Source organism: Sphaeramia orbicularis, chromosome 16 (assembly GCF_902148855.1).
Source record: "Sphaeramia orbicularis chromosome 16, fSphaOr1.1, whole genome shotgun sequence".
In the NCBI taxonomy this organism is placed as follows: domain Eukaryota; kingdom Metazoa; phylum Chordata; class Actinopteri; order Kurtiformes; family Apogonidae; genus Sphaeramia; species Sphaeramia orbicularis.
The window spans coordinates 6,725,139-6,744,524 of NC_043972.1; the positions used below are offsets into that span (position 1 = coordinate 6,725,139).

General features: G+C 38.5%; 1 protein-coding gene across 3 annotated transcripts in view; it reads right to left on the minus strand.

The window, feature by feature from the left end:
• Nucleotides 1-19,386, minus strand: part of vps13b (vacuolar protein sorting 13 homolog B) — a 464,114-nt gene that overhangs the window by 346,142 nt on the left and 98,586 nt on the right. For all 3 annotated transcript variants that reach the window (XM_030157727.1, XM_030157729.1, XM_030157728.1), the window contains exons 18-19: nucleotides 18,713-18,847; nucleotides 17,735-17,914 (exon numbers count right to left, since the gene is read on the minus strand). In XM_030157727.1, the coding sequence (XP_030013587.1) occupies nucleotides 17,735-17,914; nucleotides 18,713-18,847 (315 nt within the window). The remainder of the gene's footprint in view (nucleotides 1-17,734; nucleotides 17,915-18,712; nucleotides 18,848-19,386) is intronic.

Genomic DNA, 19,386 nt, shown 5'->3' on the forward strand with positions numbered 1-19,386 from the left:
AACTTTTCTCTTTATTTTATTTTATTTTATTTTATTTTATTTATTTTCCTTCTCTCTGAGCCTTTGGATGGGTGGGTAGATGGGGTTTGATGTTTGTGTGTTGTTCTGCCTTCAACTAGTTCATATGTCCTATGCTGATGTAATGCTTATTATTAAAATGAAAATGAATTATGAAAATTGAAAAATAAAGAAAAAAATACAAACAGGTGACACAGTGGTGTAGTGGTTAGCACTGTGGCTAGCCCTGTCGCAGTCACAGTAAGAGGGTTCGATTCTAACCAGGGACCTTTCTGTGTGGAGTCTGCATGTTCTTCCCATGTTTGCGTGGGTTCTCTCCTGTTTCCTCCCACCATCCAAAGACATGCACTGATAAGTTTATTGGTGAACCAAAAAAAATCAAATAAAATTGCCCATAGGTGTGACTGTGAGAGTGATTGGTTGTTCGTCTTTATATGTCGGCCATGTGATGAACTGGCAACTCGTCCAGGGTGAACCCCGCCTTCGCCCATAGGTAGCTGGGATAGGTTCCAGCCCCCCCACAATGCTAGTAAGGATAAAGCAGATTCAAAGGATGAAGATTTTATTTTATGACATTTGCCATTGTTTTGTAGCCCTGATAGAGAAAAAAAACACCTGAATTCAACGTGTCCCAATACTTCGTCCATTTCCCCCTTTTTTTCTTCTTTGGAGAAGCTGCTGGTTCAATTCTTCGTACAAGCTCATCTGGGCATCGGTGCAGCCTGGGAAAGTGTGATCATGACCGGACAGGAGGGGAGTGAAGATGGAGGAGTGTAGGGGGAACAGGAGGAGAGATGAGGGGGTGCGTCGCGGCAGCTGAGCTGTGAAGAAGCTAATGGGCTCTCATCCCCTTCCCACACCTACCACGTGTTTTCTGATGGCCACTCAAGCGGCGAGACATATTAGTTTGGCTACTGGCACAGAACTCCAGTCGGCTGGCTTCATCACCGCTTTACTGGGATGAGTCGGCGGCCGTCTGAAGTCGGGTTAGTCTGTATCAATCAATAACCAGCCTCTAGTAATGTGAGATGCTGGTGGTTGATCTCACCCACCAAATATAGGACTTTTTAAGCCATTTTTCAAGGTGTATTTGGTCAAAGTTAAGATACAGTCAAATATAACTGTCCAACCATCCTTATCGTTCTTGTGTTGAACCAGTCTGAACCATGTTTCAGTCCAGCTAACGATACATTTTCATGTGTCCGAGACTAATGTTCCTGCTACTGACTAATTTTTGGAGTTATCATACACCCACATGTGCAAAAAATAATTTAAAAAAAAATGCATGACAATATAAAATATACGGTAAACTACAACAGAAATGCCAAAACACACAAAAATATGATAAAATGAACAACAAATAGAATGAAACACTCAAAACATTCACTAAAAGACACTGAAAAAAAATACACTAAATATACAATTGGAGTATCTGCAGGTTTGACAAAGCCACATTTCTGACTTTTTAAGACATTTTTCAAGGTGTATTTGGTCAAATATAAGATATAGTCAAATCTAACTGTCCAACACCCTTATTGTTCTTGTGTTGAACCAGTCTTAACTATGTTTCAGTCCAGCTAACGTTACATTTTCATGTGTCTGGGACTAATGTTTCTGCTACTGACTAATTGTTGGAGTTATTATACACCTACATGCACAAAAAGTACACAAAAAAAATGCATGACAATATAAAATATATGGTAAATTATGAAAGAAATGCCAAAATACACTAAAAAAATACAATGAAATACTCAGAACATACACTAAAAGATTTTTTTTAGAAATACACTAAAAACACAAGCAGGGTATCTGCAGGTTTGATGAAGCCACATTTCTGACTTTTTAAGACATTTTTCTACATCTTTGGTCAATTTTCAGACCTTCCATTCGCATAAATAACAGTCCAACAGACCTCATAGTTATTGTGTTGAACCAGTCTAAACTATTTTTCAGTCCAGCTAATGTTACATTTGCATTTGTCCATGACGAATGCTTCTGCTACTGACGTTGAACCTGCTAAAGCTCATACCTGAACCCCTCCACCCATGAATGACGGCTGGAGGCTCCACTCACTCCCATCTCCGTTGGGATCAAATCATCAACACTAATTATACATATGACTAATTCTGTACAAATATTTCCAAAGTAAATACAGCAATACCATTCATTGTGTCTGTGGAATTTTCAAGACCTTTTGAATGTCAGGTTTAACGATTGATTATTAATTTTAAGGATAAGTAAAGCATTAATTTACAAAAATGACTTTTTATGGATCTGTAGACAGCCTGAAAATGTTGGAAATTAGATGTTTGAAAAAAGAAAATCACAAGCCACAGCATAAATCATATATATAATGGGGGGAAAAATCCATTCTAGTGAATAATGAGATTATTCTAAAATACATTCTCCTAATCTTGTATTTCGTACTGGTTCTGTTATTTTCATAATCATTTTTATTTGTGTTTGCGTTGTCTGGTCATGTCTGCGCTGCTTTGCCGGGTTGAGTCGGCATCCGTCTGAACTGGGGTTAGTTTGTGTGTGACTTTAGTCCTGGAACGGTATGAATCAGTAACCAGCCTTTAATAATGTGAGAAGGTGGCGGTTGATCTCACTCAGAGCTGGAACAGTAATAATAAGAGATGAAAGACAGAAGTATGGCTCCAAGACAGACCGTGACACTGATAAACTAAGAGGGGAGGGGGAAGGGGTGGGGTTGGGGGGTGGTTGGGTGATCAACAAGGAGCCACCACAAATTAAAGTTCTATCTCTGTCAGCAAAAACACGATGTATAATAAGACATTAGAAGGGGCCATTTTCAACCGCAGGACCGATACTGAGCCACAAGCTTTGGCATCAGCATATTTGTGCCGTTTATCATGCAGCATCAGAGGACGAGGTATTAAAAGCATAAATGACATCAAGAGGGAAGCTATTCCAAAGCGATCAAAACCTAACAGGGCCGCTTCACCAACTCAACGATTGTTTTTCCTTTGAGACTTTCATTGCAATATGTGACAAAAAGCAGTACCGGTGAAACTTCAGCGTAGCAGCCAAATGAGCTCTAATCCAAATGCACAACTGAAGACAGTATTCTGGCCCTGCGAGTCAGTCTGGACATTATCCCCTCTAATTTGTGAGAATAAAATCCCGGGCTCCTGATTAGGTGATCCGGAGAAGCCTATTGTTTTGATTGTGCTGTGTGCTTGATCTGACGGCGTGGAATGTGGCGACCTTTGATCCGGTGACAACATTCAATTAGATAAGGTTAACTAAATTGACCTCCTCCGCCCCTGCTACTCTGTTCAGAACTGGATAAAGTGTAAACACGTTGTGGGACGGACAGAGAAGCAGGGGTTACTGCCGTCCACTCCCACAAACACTGAACCATATGTATGTGAATTATGTGCAATAACTCTGTTCTTGCAATAACAATGCAATATTTATTCAATATTTATCATTATGATTTATTCAATGTATTTATTCAATATATTCATAATCTAAGATAAATGCAGTATTTTATAGACTGATACACACTTACATATATTGTTAATGTTTTTAATAATGTGTCTATTCACATTTTCCTTTTTGTAACTCACTTTTTATTGGTTTTTCTTTCTTTTCACCCATTAAACATTTTACAGTGATACAACAGGATAAAATTATGAGAAAATATATCAATAAAAATATGAAAATCAAATGTTAAAAAAAAAACAAAACACACACAAAATACAAAAACAATAGATTTATGTCAGTTTTGTTATACAGGATATGTTGTTACATTCTAAATCATTCCAAGTGTTTTTATTTTATTCTACTTTTAGTTCTATTCTTATTTAACATATAATTTATACATATACATATAATACAGAATTTTATATTCTATTTTCTTAGTTTTTGTATTTTTATATTTACTCTATTCTTATTTTCTGACATTTTTTTATTATTCATATTGTTGCACTGACTGGAACAGCACTCCTAATTTCATTGCACACACAATGACAACAAAGGCTATTCTATTCTATTCTATTCTATTCTATTCTATTCTATTCTATTCTATTCTGAGAGTCTGGTTTCAACCGGCTCTATATGTAAAGTGTCATGAGATAACTTTTGTTATAATATGGCACTATATAAATAAAATTGGATTGAACTGGATATTCTATTGTATTCTATTCTACAGGGTTTCTGCAGGTCAATAACAACCATTAAAAGTCATTAAATAGATTTAGCGAAAATTAAGGCCTTAAATGGCATTAAAAAGCATTAAATTCAATGTCCAGAGGCAGTAAATGTAATACACTTGATGGAAAAAACATTGTTATTCACAATTAATTTTGATTATGTAAAAATTTAATAATTTTGTTTGGAAGTATAGTGTGATGATTGACAGGCGGAACCCTTTAATTGACTATTGTTTATGACCAGTGCACGAAGTCACAACACCGGATGCTTGGAATGCAACGTGCTGGGAGCGAGCTCATGCCATAGTGAAAGAGTGGAGGAAATATTAGCAAATGTCGGAAAAATGGGAAAATGCAAGTTTCAGCAAAAGTGGTGGGAGGAGGAACTATTCAAAACCTGGTTAAAGCCTGTCGACGGCAACCGTACCTGAACTGAACTGTTGGACATGGGCGTTAAATTTGTTTAAAGTGGCATTAAAAACTATTAAATTAGATCTGTTGATACCCTATTCTATTCTATTCTATTCTATTCTATTCTATTCTATTCTATTCTATTCTATTCTATTCTATACATCAATTAACTTCTTCTCCCCTAATGATGAATGAGAATGCAGCTGGTAAAGTACTTGGGGATGGAGGAAACTACAGACTCTGCTTCCCTCCCTCCCTTTCCAAAGAGCTTAAGGTGAAATCATTCAGTGTAATAACTCTGAAGTCACATGGGAATATCAAATGATGGGTGTGTATAAAACTGTAGGGGAGGGGGCTTTCGAGTGAACTCATGTTGGGTTTTTCACTGAATGCCGCGGTGACAAACATGAAAATGAACTGCACCTTGAATGGAAATGCATGAGCCAGTACAGCCAGGAGCTGACACACTGGATCACTATCTCCTTCCCTTATTTGAGAAGCAAATTTACAAGGAAAATATGCTTCAGCATTGCAAGTTTATGGAAATGGAGACCTTAAAGCTTTATGTGGCTGTGGATTAAAACTCTACCCAGACTTTTATCATATATGTATATCATTTGGTACAATACTGAAGCTGATATTGAATGCAAAAAAGCAGAAAATAAAGACTCAAGAAAAAATACAACACTACATTCTGCAGAGAAGGAACTGTCAATCACATAATGCCTTCACTTAATATGTGAAGAGTAGGAGGATGTGCAGAAGTTGCTTACTCCAAATCCTCCGTAAATTAATCATTACTATTTATCCAACTTCCTTATTGATTTAAACCTATATTATCATCAATTAGCCTTCCTTAGTTTCCTTACATATTATGATATTTCTATCAATAACTAATCTGAAGTATACAAAAACAAAATGTAGCACAGCTGATTTTTTTTAAAGGAAAAAAAATTGCCAGCCATAGCATAAAATGGGAAAAATGCACTGTAGTGGGAAAAATGAGATTATTCCAAAATACAATCATTTCATTTTAGTCTAATATTTTAAATGGTGCTGATCATGTCGATGTAATTATCTGAATTACTTAAAAGATCCGATTTTTCTGTATCCGTTTTATTTAATTTATTTAACTACTGTCATTCTAATTTTTGTTTTGTTGCGATGTTGTCACGCCATGTGATCATATTATTGTGTGTATCAATTAATCAGTGTAAAAAATGGAAATACAGGGAAAGCTGCACACACAGAATAAGCTTTTGTTGTGATATCTGTGACTGATTAAGATCTTAACTGATAATGTTGTTGCTCATTACCTGTTCTGTCTCTTACTGCCTTCCTATTTTTGTAGTGTTAGAAACTGTTGTGTTAAATGATAAAAGGCGGTGGTCTCGTCACAGTTAAAAACAGTCATTAGGTCTGTACAAAGATGATCTTAATGAAACTGATGAGCTAATATGGTCTCCAGTTTCACACGCTGAGCCAGGCCGATTACCGCTCCGTCTCCCACCCTCTGACCCTGCATTACTTAGACAACTGCGTTTAGACGTGAAACAGTAGTGACCCAGAATGACCTCTCTTCACACTCAAAGGCTCAGTCTTCATCTCTGATTCACTTACATCCCACTGCGTTGCCTTAGACTGACGCTAACTCCAGGAAAGCCCACGGTTTGACCACCGTGTTCCCCTAAGCTGCAATTAGTCTCGGGTTTTCACAGCTATACCTGCAGAACCTGCCCCATATTACCCAGAACACAACGAAACATCCCCGGTTTATTACACGCCACCTGACAGGCAAAGCAGGTAACAGTAACAAAAAAATCTACATTTCATTTAATTTATTTTTAACAAACCTTTTTATCGCTGTCCATCAACTGAATCACATAGAATGGCATAAATATTGAAAGAGAAACACAAAGAGTGAAGAAGATGAGTTACTGGACTTAAAATAGGTAAATAAATCAGAGCCACTTGATTGATAAATTAGTTGTCAATTAATTAGCAGCCAACAATTTTGATTTACTAAATTAACCCATAAAGACCCAAACAGCCACTGGTGACCAAAATAATCTACTGATCTAGAATGTTTAATCCCTGTTGATCCATTAATCCTATCAATCCATGCAAATAATTGGTGTGAAATGCAGTTTGTCATCTTTTCATGGTCATCAGATATGACCCATTTGGACGTTCAGAGGCTCCGTAGTGAACGTGGAAACACCTTCATCTGCTTCAACATTGATTCATCAGTAAAACCCATGGAGTTGGATCATTGACAGTGGATGGACACATTTGTTTTTATGTTCAGTTATTGATATCTTTGATGAAAGTCTCTTTTCCTTCAGTTTTCTCCGTTTTGATATAACCTTTGAACCTCTAAACTTTTATGAACATCTATGGGATCAGTACATTAAATATGGGAAAATAAGTGATTTTCGTTGGAAAAATGCTAAATAGAGAGGATTATGTTAGAATAAATTGTGATAAATCATTTAAGAAATGTTAAATCTATAGAAAAATGTATTTGGGAACATTTGCAAAAGTAACTTTGCAGTTAACTCAACTCAGCTTTATAAAGTTTCTTCCTCTTGTTCACACATAACTGGCATTTTATATCACAGAAACTGATTTTTAACAATGCTTTCCAAAGTGTGCATTTACTAAACCATGGTTTGTGTGTATTCATGTGTTTCTAAAAAAACATACAGATTGTTAATCGATGGCATCTCACACCACTTTGCTCAAATCTAACGTGTTTGTGTGATGAGGCTGCACCTGAAACATCAAATCCAGGTGTATAAATCAGTGGATGACCTTCAGTAGATTGAGGTCAGCACCGATACCTTTGGGAGACAGACTGGACTGGACTGGACTGGCGTTACAGACAAATCCACATCATGTAAAGAATACACTTCCACAAATACAACACTTAAAGTAATGCAAGTTTACAACTGAACTCATTGCTGCTTCATCGTCATGACAGATTAAAGCCTCTGTGCCTGCTACATCCAGTATTATCCACGGTGTCCACACGTTGAACAACAACTCTAGTTTGTCTAAGAGTTTGGACCAGTTTTGAATTATTTTTGCGTTGTGTGGACAGAATTTATATTTTAAAAATGGAGGAAGAAATTATCAGTTCGAAAAATCATCTATGTTACAGTGGACAGGGCATAATTCTGTACTGTCTGGTTACTTTACCCCATTTGTGACAGCAAATTACACACTTGAGAACATCAACTATTTGTCTTTTTTTTTTTTTTTTTACATTTTACAGACTAAACACTTACTTCATTATTCAAAACAATTATTGACAGATTAATCGCTACTGAAAAAAGTAATTAGTTTCTGCCATTAAATGAATATAATAGCACTGACTGGATGAAGTTAATATTAGTAAATATGATAAATAATGAAAAAAAGTAAACAGGTTATTTTGGGATAGGTGATAAAATTTTATTTGGGGTGAGAGAGAAGAATTCTAAGCAACATCTTAACTCAAAGTACTTGGTAGTGACTTCCAGTTTAGCTCTATAAGACATTTGACTAAAGGAAAATGAAGTGCAACATCTGCCCATTCTGAATTTCCAATTGAGATGAACTCCATAATCACCAACGTGTAAAACGATCGGTGCCAAATGGTCACATGGGAGCTGGGATTTCATGTACAACTGGATTCTAGGCTGAACGGCAGCTCGGGTCCAGTCACACTCCAACCTTACCCCGGCTCTAGCCTCAATATCAGCCCTTATCCTCTTGTACGTTGTCCCCAATCTTTGGCCTCTGCCCTTCAGCCTCACACTCCAGCCCGGCTTTAAGCACTGTGAGAGTGGCCTAAGTAGCCCAACACTTCACAGATGAACAGCTCCAGTAATGGGCCATGATTGACCTCAATAGCCTGGGTTCCCTCGGGTCTAATCTCCGCATTACCTACTCCGCTTGATGAGACGAGATGTCAGGGGCTGCCTTCGACATTAAAACTTAAAGAGTGCTTAAACAAATAAGCACATGAAAAAAAAAAAAACAACAACATATGCTCTGATTTCTAGCAGCTACAGTCATGAAATCTAAAAGTGAAGGAGAAAAAACACCTGTACTTTTTACAAATACACACTCACTCATACTTAACCCACAAAGACCCAAAGTTTCATTTGTGGCAATTACAAAAATGAATTTTTCTCTCTATTTAACCTTTTTTAAGTATTTTATCACCATTTATTATAATATTACCCACTCCATGTAGCAATTTTTAACCCTTTCATGCATGACGTCCACATTTGTGGACACATAGTTTAAGTTCACTTTCCAAAGGGTTATAAATGCAACGTTCTCCAAACAACATCGAGGTGGTTTCTATAGACCTTAAGGAATACAACGAAAGAGTATGACTTTAGTTGTTGAATATGGACTGCTCTGTGATCTCATAAAATAAACCTCCTAAGACCCAGCTACGGGTTTTCTGTCAACATTGGTGAACTAGAGTTTCACAGATTTCTACAAAAAACAAACAAAAATAACTGTCCACCACAAAGGACATTCCATAAAAATTGTTAAAATAATGCATGTGAAAACCTGTTTCATCATGATGTTTCCAATATAGGCAATTACTAATTAAAAATAGCCAAAACTTGTACTTTCCTGGGTGTCAAGAGGTTCAATATCTTCTTAATAAAACCATATTTAAAAAAAAATTAAAAATGCATTTCAACTTTAGCCTAATTTTCAGTAATAAAATCAATCTAAAAAAAATCTAAATACTTTTTTTCTTAACTCATACATGTATGGGTTCAGTGAAAATCCTATATCTTCCTATATTTAATTCATAGATCATGTAGACGTTCAAAAAAGTTCAGATTAAAATTGAGGGCTTTTATATCAGAAACATCAAAAACTGAAGAAAAAGTGACTTTTTCAGCAAATCTATCATTAACTGAACATAAAACAAGTATGTCCATCTACTGTCATTGATCAAACTCCATGGGTTTTACTGGTGAATGAATGAGCATGTTTACATGCACACCAATACTATGATCATTATCTGATGTCTAGAGTTATCGGATTATTCAAGTGATCATGTAAACAGGATAATCTGATACGCTTTATCAGATAACAGTAGTAATGTGATTATGAGAAATCAGATTAACAATCACAATTAATCAGATTAACCTAGATTTTTCCTCAATACTCTTTCCTCAATGTCTTTCTGCATGTATACAGGTTAATCTGATTTATTTTGTTCTTTTACATCTGCGCATGTGTAAAAACAAATAAAATCGTAGAAAATGGAAGTTACAAAGACCATAATAGGAAGTTTGATTCTACCATATACCTATGTACTCCGAAAGAAATCCGATAATGGACTGGAATGTCTAAATCATTGTTTTAATTTATTGCATTTCTTAAGTGCATGTAAATGCGTCAGATCTGATTATTATAATTATCTGATTACTCCCAGTTATTGGACTTTAATGGTCACATAAACAGGCTCAATGTTGTAGAAGATGACATTGTTTCCACGTTCACTACGGAGCCTCCGAACGCCCAAATGGGTCATATCTGATGACCATGAAAAGATGACAAACTGCATTTACATGTATTGATAGTGTTAGTGGATCAGAAGTTTTAGATCGGTAGATGATTTTGGTTGCCAGAGGCTGTTTGAGTCTTTGTGGTTTAAGCAGGTGTTAAGAAAGATAAACTGCCTCTTGTGTTTTCTCACAACTTTTTGCTACTACTTGGGAAAAAAAGTGAGGCCAGCAGCTTAAAGCCATCAAGCTGCCGTGTGAGACAACGCCAGACTGTTGATGTAAAACTCAATGGACTAAACGAGCGTATTCAAAGGAGAGGAAAGTGAGCATGATAGATGGACGTATGAAAGCATGGCAGATCACTGAAAGATTGTAATGGAGGAGAGGCCTGGAGCAAGGATCCCAAAATTCACACCCCATCTATGGGGTCGCTGCAGCCCACTCCGAAGCTATAGTTACAGAGATGAAACAAAAGGAGCATGTGCAGCCAGTGTTTCTATGTATATGCGTGCGTGCAAGCGTGAGCGCTGCACTCGCCGTGTTGTGCATGTGTGAAGTGGTCAGATCAAAGTCAGGTGGCGCCTCGTTTCCACCTGCTCTCATTAGTCTTTAGGGTTATACAGTACGATCCCACCTGTCTCCCACTTCTGTAGACAGGTCTCCTAAACTGTGAACTCTATTAGTATGTGACACCTCATAGAAAGATGCTCTAAACAGATCACGCAACAGCATATAATGTAATGTATGTGTTGACTCATTGTGTAAATACATGTTGAACTAGGAACATATTTTATTGTCTTATAATAACTGTATATTAAAAATGTCATATTGTAAACACTTACTATTAAGCAGAGGACTAAAGTTTGCATAAACAATCGCTCTGAAACATTCTTCCTTCCATCTGTGCAATAGGAAAAAGTAATGAGGAGAAAACAGCTTTAATATCAATTAGGGAACTAAATATGTTAAGTATTACAGCGCCCAGGGCACTCTCTGAGGATTAATTCCATGTAGCTTTCATAATTCCCTCCAATATGTTTAAATTAAGATTAAAGATCACTTTGTTCCCTTATTCCCACAGCTCCCATGGTATGGTAAAGAGATCAAAACTGGAGGGCTTTATAGGGAACATCTTTAACATTTGCTCTGCTCTCAGTGTGCTTGATTAAATGTAACATTTTGAGATCCCAGAGTTCTGAGAAGAGCATAAATCATTGTCTCGCAGCTGCTGGCGTGCCTGGGGAAAACACATGCTATCCCTCACTCTCTCTCTTTTTTTTGTCTTCGCTATGATCATGAAGCCCACCCGACCCGTCCGTCCCTCCTCCTCTGGTGAAAGTCACAGCGGTGGAGGGCGGGGGGGGAACACCTGCAGGCTGCTGCTCGCCCCAAAGTTCAGCACAAACCCCGGCTCCTCACACGCCCTCTCGGCCCCGACTCCCCCACGCCGGCTTCGTCCAAGGCCCCCTTAGTGTTCCCCATCCATCAGCAGTGACAGGCCCGGACCAAGCCAAGGAGGATAGTCAGCCAGCGAGCCACTGTCCGGGGATCAAAATGATCAAGCCGTCTCCTGAGCAGCGCTGATAATTTACACTCAGAGCAGCACTGGCAATCATTATGAATGACACGGCCAAAGATTTCTGGTCCTACTGATCCTAGAGGCATGACTCGTCTCTGATTAAATTCACAAATAATTTATAGACCGAATGCCAGTCAAGGAATACAGGCATCAGTCCCAGTAAGTGCTATTGAAGGATGACAAGTCTCTGGCTCGCAGCTGGGCCCATGTGGAAGACTAACCTGTGCCCCCTTCAGTCAGTCTGCCAATCTGGACCGCAACTACAATGCCCCCACCCCCACCCCCAACCCCAGCTCCTCGTTCTGCCGCTCCATCTTTCTTCCATATTGTTCCCGCACTTAATTACTGCATATTTCTTTTTATTTTAAAAATGGCATTGATTTCTCATTACTCCGTGTCATAACAAAGAACAACATTAATCATGTTTGGTTTTTGTAAAAGGGGAGAAAATGAAAAAGAAGAATAGCTGGCTATGGCGGAGCCTGGAACTGCCAAAAAATCTTATCGTTGTTAGATCCATCTGGAACGACTACTCAATTAGAAGAAATCATCTGGGACTGTCACATTGTAATGCAAAGGGTTAAAGGCGAGATATTAAATGACTATTCGCCTTTGGATCTATAAAGGGGATATTTCAAAGCAGCACAGCTTCGTCCTTCTGCATTAAAACCCACGCCTGTAATTGTCTTTAATTTATTAGAATGTTCCAGCCTCAACTGTGTTAAATGGAAACACATTAGTTTGGCTCTGCAGGAGTTTCAACAAGTGTAAAGGGACCCCCTCCAACCACGACCCGGAGCCTCCCAACACCAACCCCTCATTTCGTTTTCTAAGTAAATTGGAATTTTGTTTTAATTCACTGGTAAACAATTAGACAGAAAACAGATGTCACTGGCCCTATTTGAAAGCAACGCATCTCTTTGGTGAATTAACTTTCCATGAAAGATATAAAATGAGCAAGAACAAAACAGGGGGGATTAAAACATGTGAGAAAGTCGCCCTGAGAACACACTACTGCTTATTCAATTATTTGGACTCATTAGTTTGAGTGGTTTATTCAGCACACTAAAAATTATCATTCCCAAAAGGGCTTTTAAGGTTAATTCTAAAATTATTTCAGGCACACAGCTGAAGTGCTCTATACTCGCTTGTGTAATTAGACATCAAAATGGAATTTAACCATCTACTCGATTAAATATGTTAAAATGCGACATACAAATCTTCTCGAGCTCCTAAAGAACATGTAAAAAAAAATGCAAAGGAAACGCCTTCTGGTACGAGTTAAAGGATCCATAAGTAAAGTGCGGGCGATTTCCAGAGCCTGTCACATCCTCTAAGAAATGAGACAGCACAGAAATCACACATCCAAAGTCAGAGGGGAAACATGGATGCTAAGACTTCTCTGTGTAAAAATCAACTGCACTCAATCACACAGTAAAAAATGCACATACAAAACAAATTATGCATATGTGGATGCAAAATGGCACATGAGTACATGTTTAAACTCTTGACTACTTGCCGGCATCTTGATGTCAAAGTTTTTCGCCATTTTGTTAAATAAATATTATGCTTCGAGAAAGGGACAGGCGGATTGAGCAGCACTGTTCAGCATCGAATCCCTACAAAAACCAGAAGCAACTAATCACATGTAAAATAGAATATAAAAGTTGATTGTGGCTCATTATATGTTAATCTTTTCCGTATGTCCACGCTGTATGGAGTTAGCGTTTTTCTTGCTCCGCTACTCGAGCTCTACACTCAATGTATAATGATCACGCTTTAAGAATTTGCTAAATGGAATCAACAGAACCACATGGGACGAATAAAATGCGTTTGATGCCAAGGCCAAGAGCTCAAACAATTCAGAAATGTCATGATCACAAAACTCTGAGGCTCAGAGTCGGTCCTGGGGGAGCAGAGGGCGCAGCCTGTTTCAACTGGTGCTACCCCACCTTTCATCTGTGGCTGAATGAGGCGTTGCATCCATCATTCCATTAACGCTCTACTCCCAGTCGCCCTCTGGACGACGGCGGGGGACACGGGACATGTGCACTGACCAAACACTTTGATGTGAGCCTGATTACGATACAAAACGCAGGCCTGCAGACGCGCACAAATGCCCGAGCACCAACACGCTTACTTAGCTAGCTCTTCACTTAGCAGAATATTTGACAAAATGCACGCACATGCACAGAGAAATAGAAATGTTCCAGTCTGGGGATATTGTTACTGTCAAGCAGCACTGGTCTTTCCATCTCTGAATGGACTGACAGGTAGAGTGAACATAAAAGAAGGATTTTGGCGTAAATGTGAGTGAGTGTGGGGAGATGTGTTTGTGTAGTTATGAGAACAAATGGTAGTATTTAGGCTCTTAGGAAATTAAACATTGTTTTAGGGGTGAAAGTGTGGTTTAGGATTTGGTTTAGGTTAGAATAAAGGGCTAGGGAATAGAATTGGGATGTCCTAAGAAGATAGAAATACATGTTTGTGTTGTTCTGCAAGGCTGTCTGCTCAAAATGAAAAAAAAAAAAAAGTCAGTTTGTACATACTAACTTCTAAGAAATCTAATTAATTGCATGTGAGCAGAGACATAATGGAAAACAATTAGATATGAGAATAAAAGAAAGCAAAAGAAAAAGGGAGAGACAAAGGGAGATGCAGACAGACTGAAGGAAAGCATAAGCGAGAAATGAGGAACATTAAAGAAAAAGAAAGAAAAAAAATGGAGGAGAGGATTGAGGCGGTGATGAGAAAGAGTGCAGGCCTCCGCCGCTCCACATCTGCTGGAGATATATCCAGTGCTTCTGGGAGTCGCCCCCCCACCTCTGTTTTACCTTCATCTTCTTTCTCTCCCTCCCTCTTTTCGTTTCCTTTTCGGTCTTCTGGTTTGTGTTCAGATCAGGTTTTAATATTCAAAAATATGTACTGTCTTTATGAGCCATTGCTTCGCTGAAATAATATGCGCTCTAAATCAAAGTAATAGTCTGAGGCTGTGCACTAAATAGAATCTAACAGAGCTCCTAAAAGTATCTATCTATGTCTGTAAGGCTGTAAAAGGCGGAACAACCCTTTAAGAAATGCTACTTTTCTTTGTAAATCTACATTTATGTCAGAGAATTTATCAGTGACTGTCTGTGCATTTATCAAACTGAGTTCCCGCTGAAATGTAAGGATTTCCTCATCTTACATGTTCAATTCGTAGCTGCATCTCTGTGCTCCCTTCACCAGAAATCGGACACTGATTGACTGGGTGACAATCAAAAAGCAGCTGAAACCCGAGTCAGAGATAACCTGCCAAATCCACCGTCTATATAAACCTAACATATCTTCTGGTTCGGCTACTACATAAAGAGACAGCCGGAGCTTCTCGTTGTTGCATGACCAGCAAAGTCCAGCTCAGCTCTGACATGTAAAAGGCCCCGTGGTCTGACATGATTTAGGATTCAGTTTGTGGGTTTGTGTAAGTTAAGACGACACAATGACTCTTTGCAATCTCGCATTGAGAGTGATGTACAGGCGTGACTCTGAGAACAAGTCTGAGACGAATACTTCAGGTGTATTCTCTTACACTGTCATGCAGTTGGTGAGTGGAGAGGGATTGGAGGAACAACAGTCGGAGATATTAGTATTCTTAACCCTTTATCGGGTAAGAGACTGTTTTTGGTAATTTCCACACACATTACAAGACAGTGACAGCAACAGTTCCAGTGAGGGCAGTGAGTCAATAACTTCAGGTCCAATGTGGTCTCCAGGGTCTGTAAGGTCCACCTCTGCATGAACAGTGAGTGTACCTGCTTTGTTAGGTACCATGACGTAATGGTACTAATGTAAGGAATGATGTTCAAAGGGATCATGTGGATGTTGACAGGGGGTCTGGATCAGCACTTATGTTGGTCTAATGTTCTAAAAGTGATGTTCTAATGTTCTAAAATACATGTTTTTATTGAATTTTTTCATATATACTTCTTGGATTTATTCATTTATTTGCCACATATGGGCGAGGGACCAAATACGGTAATTTCATTCATTCCAATTTTTTACATGACGATAACAATTTTGGAAAAATTTCACAAAACTAATTAAAGTTTTGTTAGGTCCCCCAATAACACACTAAGGTTAAAATTTTATATTTCAGAGTATTTCTATGAGTGCCTTATAATGGGTTAAACAGATCTTATAAAATGTTAGTTACGAAAAAAATTCATAACACTGACTTTGATTTTGAGACAAATAAGGCTGACATTTGCCTCAGAATTACAAGCATACTAGTGCTGCGTTCAAAACATTTATGTTGCTTTCGAAGTTCATGTCGCTTTCGAAGTTCATGTCAGTGTATCTGCAGGTTTGATTAAGCCAAATGTGTGACTTTTTAGGACATTTTTCAAAGCATCTTTGATCAAATTTAAGATGTACTCAAATACCAGTCCAACAGGCCTCATAGTTATTGTGTTGAACCAATCTAAACTATTTTTCAGTCCAGGTAATGTTACACTTCCATTTGTCCATGACTAATGTTTCTGCTACTGACCTTGAAGCTGCTAAAGCTCATACCTGAACCCCTCCACCCATGGATGAGTGTTGGAGGCTCCACTCATTCCCATCTCCATTAGAATAAAGTGATCAACAATAATTACACATTTGACTGAATATGGAGAAAGATTTACAAAGACAATATAGCAATGTCATTTATTGTGTCTGTGGGATTTTTTTTTAGACCTTTGAGTGTTAGATTTAAGGGTTAATGATCAATTTTATGGATAATTAAGAACAGTCACTTTTAAGACTTTTGTCTTATAATGTCATGTGCTTCATGACATCATTATGATGACATGATTCAGTTCTGTAATTACCTCTACCAAAGAACATACAGATTTAGGATTAATGGGACAATAATCCCAATCTGGAAAACATTATATGTACTTTTTGCTAAGCTTTATAGATTCTATTTCATCTATTTTCTCTGTAAAGCAGTTTGTAATTTAATTGAGAAGTGCTCTATAAATAAAAAATATACATATTATTCTCATTATTAAGCGAAATGGTCTGTTGAGGGGGTCACCTTTTATTTTTAGACATTTATGGACTTGGGAGTTGCTTACAGCTACAACAACAGAAAGATGAACAAGTGATCGACATCCAAATGCAACAACATCCAGTGGAAGTTAAACAGCAGTCTGATAGGAGAGCCGGAGAGAGGCAGGTAAGAGGGAGTACTGATGACAGATTGGTATTCATGGCTTCATTCATAGACTAATTTTAGCTGAAAAACAGAGTGTACAGTGGAGATCAGGAGAACCTGGATTCTGGGACAAACCAAAACTGTATCCACGTTACTAAATTAAGCACGGCAGCACAGTGTGTTCTGCATTTCTGCTGATTGATATAACATTTTCCCTTTTAACACAGACATATACTGAGCAGAAATTCAGTAGATTCTTCGGAATAAAGGTACAATGAGAAACTGCTACTGCAAAATGACATCAGTGGAGCCTTCAACAGTAATCTCTGAGTGGTTAGCTGTTGTTAGCCAGCTCAGTCAAATCATGACAAAGAGTATGCGACCTGCGCTAATGGAAAAACGAGCTGCTGTTTGGAGAAGTCGCACACCGAGACATGCCATGTTGCCAACCAACAATACTGGAGTGGAAAACACTTATCGGCTTTGCTAAACAAATATCTGAAACCGGGTACTGCGTGCCACTGTCGGAGAAAGGAAAATATGATAACCTAAACAAAGTTCAGAAACTTGCATTAGATCACCAATGTTGTGATGGAATATGTACGACCAGCACCTGTGACAAATCCAAACACTGCGACCAGGATTGGAAAAGGATCTAAAAATGCAGAAATATCAAAGAGGGAGCGATTCAGGATGTAAAAAATACACAGGTTGAACAAAAGTCTGTGGCGCAGAGAAATACAGTGATGGATTCAGTGGAAAGAAAGTGGTGCACATAAAAGAGGCTCAGAGCAGAGAGGAGGGAGGTGACGTCTTAACGCATTTCAACAGCTTTTACCTGAGTTCCTGCAATCGTCTCCTTGTTGGGGGACCTGAACGGAAAACACCAGAAGGTCAGGGGCCAGCAGAGATTCAGGCTTGCGGATCTCATTAAGCCAGCGGCTCATGTGGAGTTCTTTGGTGTCCGACGGGCCCTGGATCAGAGGGACCAGCTTCTCCTTCATCCCTTCGCCTGAACCTTGGGAACAAGAGTTACAAAGTCTCTAGTGGCCGCAATCAGAATGGAGTTTATTAATGTGAAAGACATGCTAATGTCAAAACAAGAAAAAATATTATCAAGAGCCTGGGTTGGATCCTGTTTATGGGGATTGTGTGTTTTAGAAATGTTTCCCCTCGTATCTGTAGGGGGGCGATGAATTAAAAATACAGAAACAGAGAGAACAGAGACGAGTCGATGGCCTTTGTTTTGCAAGAACAAACATACAAATCGTGTCATGTGTTTTAGTGGTGGCGATCAAATGCAATAAAATTATATTTTGAACACATTAAGCCAGTGGAGTTTAATTCCAAAGCAGTGCAGTGTTGATTTATTATCTCCGTAGCTAAGTTACTGAATGCGTACATTATCATATGCATCTCGTATAGATATTAATTTCAAATTCAGAAAATTAATTGCACATGCTGGTATTTTTCTATTCCTATATTGACAGCTGCAGTAAATTTTTAATCTGCCTGACATCATGTGTGCAGTATGACCTTGTGAACTCAGTGCTATGACACTCGCTTCAATAACATCCTCGCCATCAAAGACATGGCCAGAGCCCAATGACAGCACCCCAGGAGAAAACAGCGACTGAATCACACAGCTGGAGACGCATCAAGATAACGACAGAGAGGGAGAAACTCAGAGGAAGAGAATGAGAGAGCGGAGTGTATAAAAGTGTGAGTTAAAGAAGGTAAAAGAAGAGTCTAGTCGGTCTCGCTCTCTCCCTCCTACACAGGCTGTAAAGTTTTAACAGGGCACAGCTGCACACACCTGGGGTCCTGGCGCACACTTTTACAGCTCCCACGGTTCCTGAGGCACATTTCACCGTCGCACGGCTGCAGAACTTCAGCTCCAGGTTTTGGACCGAGCCCTCGAGAGTCGGTGACGGGCCCGGAGATTTCACACCTAATAAAAAAAAACAAAGCGAAAATTAAGTGCAGTCCAGCAGGTTTAAACACTGCTGCCGGAGCTTCAGTTGATTGGCCCTTAATTGTTCCTGACCCCTTTTTCGACGCTGAAATTGTGAGAAACCAGGTCCAAGGCAAGTGGATTTGGTTATTTAACCCATAAAAACCCAGTGCTACTTTTGTGGCAGTTCCCAAATAATTTTTTCTCTACATTTGACCTTTCTTAAGCTATTTATCACCCTTTATTGAAATATTATCTTTGTTATTTCAGTGAAAATCAGGTATTTTCTTGCATTTAATTTGCTGATCATGTAGACGTTCATAAAACCACAGATTAAAGTTGATGATTATTATATCAGAAACAGAGAAAACTGAAAAAAAAAAAAAACTTTTTCAGCAAACATCAATAACTGAATGTAAAACCAAGTGTCTCCATCCACTGTCACTGATCCAACTCCATGGGTTTTACTGGGGAATCAATATTGTAGAAGATAGCAGTGTTTCCACAGTAACTACAGAGCCTCTGCACGTCCAAAT